Source organism: Euphorbia lathyris, chromosome 3 (assembly GCF_963576675.1).
Source record: "Euphorbia lathyris chromosome 3, ddEupLath1.1, whole genome shotgun sequence".
In the NCBI taxonomy this organism is placed as follows: Eukaryota; Viridiplantae; Streptophyta; class Magnoliopsida; order Malpighiales; family Euphorbiaceae; genus Euphorbia; species Euphorbia lathyris.
Window position 1 is genome coordinate 66,321,350 of NC_088912.1, and position 9,408 is coordinate 66,330,757.

The window sequence follows — 9,408 nt, forward strand, 5'->3', positions numbered from 1 at the left end:
GCCAAACTCACACATGACAACACAATTTACAGAGACGATCCATTTGATACAAATATCATTTTCGTTGCTTTTATATCATATATAATTATGTGGGATACATAGATCAAATAAAACGATTATGACACACCCTTACTAGTATTGCATCTGTTACATTTGGCTTTTATTGAAGAAGAGAAATTTGTTGAGGATAAGAGATATGATACATTTGGCTGCTTGAGCCTGCAAGAAGCTTCCGTTCAATTGTGTAAATAATGAGTAGCTAGCACATTGAAGTCAAAGCAAGATCACGGAGTTGGTGTTTTGAATGCTAATAGCAGTTTAAACCAGAAAAATATTTACTATATTTCCATGTAAAAGGTAACAAAAGCTTCTCCAGCCAATATTGAAAAAGCTTCTGGTTCGAATTAAAGGGTGACTGGCCAGCGAAGGAGATATGTTATCATTCATTGCTTACACACATAAATGTCTACAATCCTACATCTAATATTCTGTTGTTGATCCCATGTAAAACTAGCTAGTGCGTCCAGTAGGGTTAGGAAATCTATGGCCACTGAATAAGGTGATCAAACCCCATATATACCTGCAAAAATCAGAAATATTCACTCAAATTGGCACATTCAAATATTGTTTGAGTACTAAGAAACTTGGAGTTAGTTACCAGGTAATTAGAACAATCAATGCTGCAATAAACAGTATATATTGATAGCACTTGTGCTTAGGTTTCCTTTTGACATAATATCCTGCAGGTACTTTATTGCGGCTTACATATCCGTATTGAGGACGCATTAGAAGGATGAAACCAAGAAGAAATCCTGAGAAAAACCCTCCCATATGAGCTGAATTATCAACACGAGGGACGAGACCGAGTGCCAGATTAAGCGCAATGATCAAGAGCAGGCTGGAAATCGCTGCACACTGAATTATACAAGGTTAGAAAAATTCCTTTCTGCAACATCTATAGTTTAAGACTCGTAAAATTGCAGCTGCCCGTTACCTTATTTACATAGATTGTCCAGTTGATTAAGAGCTCGGAAAGCATGCATCCGAGAAGTCCGAGAAGTGCACCGGATGCTCCGACTGATATATTTGGCTTTGTATTCAAAGAAGACATCAAGCTTCCCCCAAATCCAGATATCAGATACAATGCTCCTATTCTCACTGCCATATTTAGTAGTTTAGTATCAATAGATAAAATAATGCCCCAAAAACCTTGAACACATAAGTTATGGTAAATTCTTACAGAATCCAAATTCTTCCTCGAGGCGGATTCCTATAAACAGAAGACTGGTCATGTTTGCAAAAAGATGGGCAACTCCAGCATGAAGCCACACGCAAGAAAAGAATCGCCATGTTTCACCTTCATTCACTATTGCTATTGGATCAAGTGCTCCTAAATTATGCAGCCTGTCAACACAACAAGTTTTTAAAAAAAAAAAAAGAAAAGAAACTGAATGTTGATAAAATGATTGAGGATGGGAATTATGAATTACGTAGTAATGGAGGGCCCAAGAACTGGATTTTCGGTGAGTGGTTGGAAGGAATATCTGCCTAAATAATCATAGAAAAGACATCTATCTGGTCCTGTTTTTGCAGGACAATCATTGACATACATAGTGTAAACAAACATGGTTATATTCACGGCGAATATGAGAGGCACTAGCCACGAGCGATATCTCTCCGTCGATGGGGGTGGTGGTGGAGGCGGTGGCGGTGGACATTTGCGGTAGGCCCCCGATTCAATATCTGAATATGGCGGCCTCTTGCCCATCGGAAACGGGTGAAGAGGATAGTCGGAGAAGACAAAAGAGAGAGAATAAGGGCGAATTCAAACATATGGCTTTCAACGGTAAACCATCAATCTTGGTTGGATGTCGTTATGTTCGGTATTTCTCTAGCTATATCACTTTTTGGCATTTTGTTTATTTTTTTCTTCCTATGTACTATTCGTCTACCCGCGGGAAATAATATATATAAATTAGGGAGGAAAATAAAATATGCAATTTTGGATATATTTTTAGGGAAATGTAAAGTAAATAAAAATAAATCATGATGAATGTAATTTTATTTTATTTTTAAAGAAATGTTTTACACAGTTAGAATTTTTTTCTTACTAATACTAAGGACATGTTTGTTTGCTGAAAAATAGTGTCTTGAAAAATTTTGGCCAAATTTTTGTTGGAAAATAAAATATTTTTCAATACTTGTCTACAACACCAAAAATTAGAAAAAATAGTAAATGATTGTTGTTTTTAAAAGTGAATTACTGTATCTAGCCACAAATTCCTACCTCTAGCCTCGAGAATTGACCGAACTACCTTTTGCACAAAAATTGAAAAAAGACAAAACCTTTCAAGAACCCTATACACTCTTCGATCAAATCCGGACTAATTTTTGAACCAAATCATGGATGGTGATAGAGGTCGTAAAGGGAAAGCGAAAATGGTAAGATTTACGGTTTTATTTCGTTGATTTTCGCTTCGATTTGAAATCTGTGGGATCTTTTCAAAAATCGCCGGAATCGCAGTCGGGCGTATGAACATCACGCCCGACCTGTGGTTCCGGCGTAAGAACATCACGCCCGACCAGTGGTGCGGGCGTGATAGCCACATGCCCGCACCATAGGTCGGGCGTGATGTTCAAACGCCCGAACCATAGGTCGGACGTGATGTTCATACGTCCGACCAGTGGTTCGGGTGTGATGTTCATACGCCCGAGGGTGTTTTATTTTTTTATTTTAAATTATATTTACATTTAAATTAATTTAGTGTAATTTATATGTTACAATTTTAGATTAACTTAGTGTAATTTTTTGTAGACGGAACAGCCTACTAGGGGTGGGAAATCCATCCCGTCGTCTAGATATGGACGACGAGGATGATACACCACGGCATACGAGATTGCGTGGTATTGATATATCTACTCGTAGGCGGAGAGGGGCTGCGACGGAGCAGGTGAGGAGGGGGCCGATTGTGGATCAGCCCGATATTCATGGATCAGAGGGGGCGACGGATTTTGGTGACAGATAGCGTGATAGCGATTCTGTGGAGGACTACCTGGATGTGGTAGCCCAGGTACTGCGACAGTCTGCAGCTGCACATGATCGCACGGGTGAGGATATCGATGAGCAGTCGACCCCGGTTAGACAGCCGACCCAGCGCATAGGAGGTCGCTTTGCGAGTACAGGTATTTTTTAGTATAATCAAAGTATAATTTTATAACTTTAGTATAATTTTATAACTTTTTGAAACTCTTAATTTCCATAATTAGTATAGAAAACGACATGATTCTTCTGGATGGCGGTGTTTCTTCTCTGACCTAAAACCATGGCGAAGCCTTCTTCTCCGGCAACCGGCGACTCGCCGTTTGCTATTGCACATCTATTCGATCGGAAAGCTTTCGCAAAATTCTCCTCTTCGACTCCCAGGAAAAAACCATCGTTTGCAGAGGCTGTAAAGGGAGGTGTCAAGAATACCGCGAATCCGTCACCATCGCAGCCACTCATTTCTGAGGAGGGAGGTTTCAAGGCGGTTCGTATTCCTCAAGATATTTATAAGGAGAGAATTAAGACGGTTCAGTACTCGGTGATTGGTCGTGTTACACTGAGCAGAGGAGATCGTCCATGGAAACATGCTGAACTCAAGCAGAAACTGAATCAAGTTCGGAAGCGGAAATTCGACTGGCAATTGATATCCATGGGGAAAGGATTTTATCAAATTATCATGCCAACTGAAAGTGCCCTCCAATCTATTTGGGGCCTTGGGTCCATTGCTCTGAAACCTGGCATCATTAGATTCTCGCCATGGACACCGGGTTTCAGCCCTGATCTGCACAAAAACACATCGGCTCAGGTATGGGTTCGTATTTACAACTTGCCTTGGGAATTTTGGGACACCAGAATTATCGCCAGTATTGCTAGAGCGGTGGGAGTTCCTATTCGATTTGATCACAATACTGTAAATGGTGAATTTGGACATTATGCAAGGGTCTTAGTTGATATTGACTTATCTAGTGAGCTTCAATCTGAACTTAGATTAGACACGACTAATCACAAGCAGTGGGTTTATTTGGATTATGAGAATCTGCCTGAGATTTGTGGTACGTGTTCTTCCATTGGTCATACATCTGCCCAGTGCCGGCGCAACTCTAATGCTGAAACTCGTTGGAGCTCAAAAAATAAAAAGCAGGGGAATGCATTTGAAAGGAACACGCCCTCCTCGGATGGCATGGCAAAGGAGAATCAAGCGAGGGATGATGACCGTTGTACGGAGGTTTCTAGTGATGCAGAAAATGCGATGACGGATAATCCTTTGCAAATTATTCTGCACAAATCAGCGTCCAAAAGGAAGGAAGTTCTGGTAGATAATTCTGGCTCTAAAGCATCAGTAGATGATGATGAGCTGCGCTCTGACGCTGAAACTAAGGGTACATGCATTAAATCGCCGGATATGGAGGTAAACTTTCTTTCTGAATCTCTTGAATGGAATGAACATTTGCTTAGATCTAAAAGCAGAATAAATTTGACTACGCTGCTGAAGGAAGTCAGTGGATTACTGCCAGGAAAAAATCCAAAGCTAAATCTATCGATGCCCGGTTGAAGGGTCGTGCTCGATCGAATAGCACTTTTACATGATCTGTCTGTACTGGAACTGTAGGGGGTGTTGAAACACCTTTCCACATGATTTTGATTTGACAAAATTATTTAAGTAAAAATATTCTAACACATTAAATTTAATAAGCTTTGATTTATTACACTAATGTGTTTGTTCAATGTTGAGTTTAATTGTATATAAGACATTGAGAATAAAAAGACCAAAGGCCTATTAAGTGGAAGTCAAGCCCAAGTCAACATATCAATATCATTCGGCCCAAAAGATTCCAAAACGGAGCCGTATCAACTAAAACGACGACTCAGTAAGAGAAGGATCGAGAAGCCTTCGTGGCAAAAGCTTCAGGATGAAGCTGCTGAGTTGGACGACAAAGCAGTCAGGACAGCGGCAGGAATGTTCAACTTCTAGACTAAGTATTTCTACTTTGGGTAAAGTTCAGAAGGCACAGAAAGCTGTCTCGTGGACTTTTCCATAAATGGCGAAACATTCTGCCAAAGGCTGACGAAGACAGAAGATGCAAGAATTCTATTGGCCAACGACGCTGAGCACGCACAGAGTGACAATGACAGGAAGCCGTTTCCCTCCAACGGTTATTTTGAAATTCGAAATGACCAGGTGTCTCAAATGTCACTATATAAAGGCCATCCATTTGCTTCAATCGATCCAGATCTTCAACTAGCAATCACGCTGACCAAATTCATACTCGAAGAATCTGTGAGAAAAGCAAAGCAAATACCTTACACCAATTTCCATACTTTTGTGTAAAAGTCTAGAGTGATTTCCAATCATCTAAAGTGTCTTAGCAATTGTTGTTTAGGACAATCTCATTATCATTTCTAGAAGTATAGAAAGGAAAGGCTGAGTACTCGGTTATAGTACTTAGTGATAGAATATGAGTGAGTAGAGGTATAGAGGAAGGTACTCTTGTTATACTCAGCTTCTGGTTGTAAAAGGTTTGGTGCTCTACCTTTAAAGAGCTCAGTAGAGAATTCGAAAGCTCGGAACGTGTTCCGGGGACAGGACGTAGGCATAGAGGCCGAACCTGGATAAATCTGCTGAGTAACATCTCTCTAACCTTAAATTCCTTTGATATATATATTGCTTGCTTGAAAACTGACTAAGTAAAGAGGTCATGCTGAGTTGTGTGCATTGAGTATCTGAGTTTAGGAATAGACTCAAGTGCTATCTCCTGACTCAAGGAAAGAAGCTGACTTAGTCACTGGTTGACTAAGCTAGTGTCTTAAAATCACTCAGCGCGCTGTGTAATTCTCTTCATAAAGAAAAAGAAGTTAGCCTAAACGAACAAATTTTAAAATAGTTCCTATCCCCCCCCCCTTTGGAACTATACTTGTTACGTTATAAGGGACCAACAAGTGGTATCAGAGCCTAAAAGCTCACTGTGCAAGGTTTAACTACCTTGAGCTGATCCCCACTATGGCTGAAAACAGCACTCGGTTTCTCCCAGGAAATCTGACAACTCAGATTTTGCCTGAGGGTTTGTCCATAACTCGGTCTCCCCTATTCTTCGGGTCTAACTATACCTTCTAGAAGAATAGGATGAAAAATTTCATTCAGGCTACAAATATGAGTGCATGGCTATCTATTGATGGCCAAACAGTTGTCAAATGTGAGACCAGATGGACAGAGGATGATCTCAAGAAGCTACAAAATCATGCTTCGGCTATAAACATGTTTCACTGTGCACTAGATGCTGCAGAATACAACAAGATTTCAGGTTGTGAGTCAGCGCAGGAGATCTGGAAGAAGCTGGAGGTCACCTACGAAGGAACCAACAAGGTGAAAGAGTCCAAGGTGAACCAGCATATGAGATTGTACGAGCTGTTCGAAATGAACGATGATGAAGGGATCTCAGACATGAATGCAAGATTCACAAACATCATCAACGAGCTCAAGAGACTTGGGAAGATCTTCACTGAGGAAGAACAAGTCAAGAAGATTCTTATGAGTCTTCCTAAAAGCTGGCAAGCGAAGAAGACTGCTGTTGAGGAAGCTCAAGATTTAACCACCTATAAATACGATGAACTCATTGGCTCACTGCTGACCCATGAGATCTCAATGAAGAATTTCGAGGTGAAGGAAAAGTCTGAAGACAAGAAGCAAAAGTCTCTTGTCATGAAAGCTGACTCCACTGATGGGAGCTCAACAGACGATGAAGAGATGACTATGTTTACCAGAAAGATGAAAAGGCTGTTAAAAAAGAATGACAAATATTCTAAGAAGCCTTACAAGAAGTTTGATAAGTACAAAGCTGACTCCAGTGACAGCAAGTACAAGAAGGACATCTCAAAGCCCATTACATGCTTTGAATGTCATCAAACTGGCCATATCAAGTCAAGCTGTCCCTCGCTGAGGAAAGAAAGGAAGAACGGCAAGAAGGCAATGGTGGCAACCTGGAGTGATAGTGATGATTCATCATCATCTGAAGCTGATGCCATTGAGTCAGCAAAGATTTGTTTCATGGCTGATGAACTTGCTAAGCCATGTGTTTCTGAGCATGCTGACCCCTCCATTGCATCTGACGATGAGGAACATTCAATTGAGGTAATATCACTACCCTTGCTCAGAAATGAAATGGTTAATGCCCTGAGTGACATCTACACACTTGTCAAAAAGTGTAATAAAAAGGTTAGAGCACTCAGCAGGCGATGTGACGAGGTTGAGGAGGTTAAACTGAGTGACCTTCGATATCTTCTTCAGGACAACTCAGATTTGCATAGTAACATAGGCATTATGCAAAAGTTTATCTCTGAGGTCCAATCAGATTCTAAGAAACTGAGGAAGGACGTCACATCAATTCAGAACCAACTTAAGGTTCCGAATAAAAGAAATAATCCTCTGAACACTGAGTACCGAATTACTAGTCAGCAGAGATGGAATCCTCAGCGGAATGTCCAGTGTGACTTCTGTGGGAAGAAAGGACACACCACAAAGGTGTGCTGGCACGCTCAGCACTGGGGTGCTGACCAGTCAGTGAGACATCCTAAACGGAAGGTCAGCTGTGACTTCTGTGGAAAGAATGGACATACTGTCCAAGTATGTCGTCATAAAATAAAATATGATGCTTTACCTGTTGAACCTAACAAGCAAGGACCCAAAAAGAATTGGGTACCTAAAAGCAACTAGCTATATTGCAGGTAAGCCTGAAGTGTGCTGAGAAGTCAAAGATGTGGTACATTGACAGCGCATGCTCGAGGTATATGACTGGTGATGAAACTCAGTTCATCACGTTTGAGCGTAAACGAGGAGGAAGCGTAAGTTTTGGAGACAACAAAAAGGGTAAGATAGTAGGGTCAGGAACCGTTGGTGGTAATCCTACTATTGAGTCTGTCTCCCTAGTCAGCGGACTCAAATATAACTTACTCAGCGTAGCTCAGCTATGTGACAATGGGAGAAAAGTTATATTTGATGACACTGGATGTAAAATATTCGAGGGTAAAACAAATGAGTTAATTTTAACTGCCCCTCGTATTGATAATGTCTTCATGCTGAACTTAGAAAAGAAGTTTTCAAAAACTGTATGCTTAGTGTCAAAGGAAGAAAATTCCTGGCTATGGCACAGGAGACTTGGTCATGTAAGCATGGACCTCCTAGCCAAATTAGCAAGAAAGCAATTGGTTGAGGGTCTGCCAGAACTTAAATTTGAAAAAGATCAACTATGCCACGCTTGCCAAGCTGGAAAACAAACCAAACAATCTTTTCATAGTAAAAACATTGTCTCAACTAAGCGTCCATTAGAGTTACTACACTTGGATCTCTTCGGTCCAGTCCAGCCGCTGAGCTTGGGTGGAAGAAGATTTTCCTTGGTCATTGTAGATGACTTTTCTCGGTACACTTGGATCATCTTGCTGAGTAGCAAGGATGAAACCTTTGAGACATTTTCAAATTTGGTAAGAAAACTTGAAAATGATAAAAACCTTAAGTTAGGTCACATCCGAAGTGATAATGGTGGAGAATTCAAGAATCAACAGTTTGTTGAATTCTGTGAAACCAACGGCATTGACCATAATTTCTCTGCTCCTAGAACGCCTCAACAAAATGGGGTTGTTGAAAGGAAGAACAGAACCTTGGTTGAAATTGTCAGGACAATGCTGAGTGAGCATAGGCTTCTAAAGTACTTTGGAGAAGCTGTTAACACAGCGTGCTACATTCTTAATAGGGCTCTAGTTAGACCTATACTAAAGAAAAACCCCTACGAACTTTGGAAAGGACGAAAGCCCAACATTGGATACTTTCGTGTCTTTGGCTGTAAATGTTTTATCTTAAATACCAAAGATAGCTTAGCTAAGTTTGAGTCAAAAGCTGATGAAGCTATCTTTTTAGGCTACTCAACAAACAACAAAGCATACAGAGTTTTCAATAAACGAACTCAAGTTCTAGAAGAGTCAGTACATGTTGAGTTCGACGAAACTAACCCTGCAGGTAGATACCAGCCGCTGACCGAGGATGATCCACACTCAGTACCCGCTGGTCAAGAACCAGCCGCTGAGTTATTCCCTCAAGGGCTAACTAAAGGTAAAAGTGAACCTAAAATTATTTTCACTGACCAGTCTACTCGTGCAGAGATTGTTGAAACACAGTCAGCGCAAGACATCAACCTACCAAAGGAGATAAGAATTCCAAGAGGACACTGAGAGTGCTATTCTTGATGCCGTTGAGAATACCCTGATGACAAGAAATCAACTCAGGAGATACCTCAGCAACGTAGCATTCGTCTCAGTTCAGGAACCAAAGAATTTCGCTGAAGCTGAGCACGATGAATTCTGGATGAGTGCAATGCAAG

The 9,408-nt window shown here is 40.8% G+C and overlaps 1 protein-coding gene across 1 annotated transcript; it reads right to left on the bottom strand.

The window, feature by feature from the left end:
• Position 1: 1 nt before the first annotated feature.
• LOC136224723 (RHOMBOID-like protein 5) lies at positions 2-1,874 on the bottom strand. Its single transcript, XM_066013136.1, has 5 exons — positions 1,491-1,874; positions 1,241-1,404; positions 995-1,158; positions 659-915; positions 2-580 (listed from the first exon to the last, which is right to left on the bottom strand). Exons 1-5 carry the CDS (start codon positions 1,766-1,768, stop codon positions 511-513), a joined length of 933 nt encoding a protein of 310 aa, XP_065869208.1. The 5' UTR covers positions 1,769-1,874; the 3' UTR covers positions 2-510.
• Positions 1,875-9,408: the final 7,534 nt, after the last annotated feature.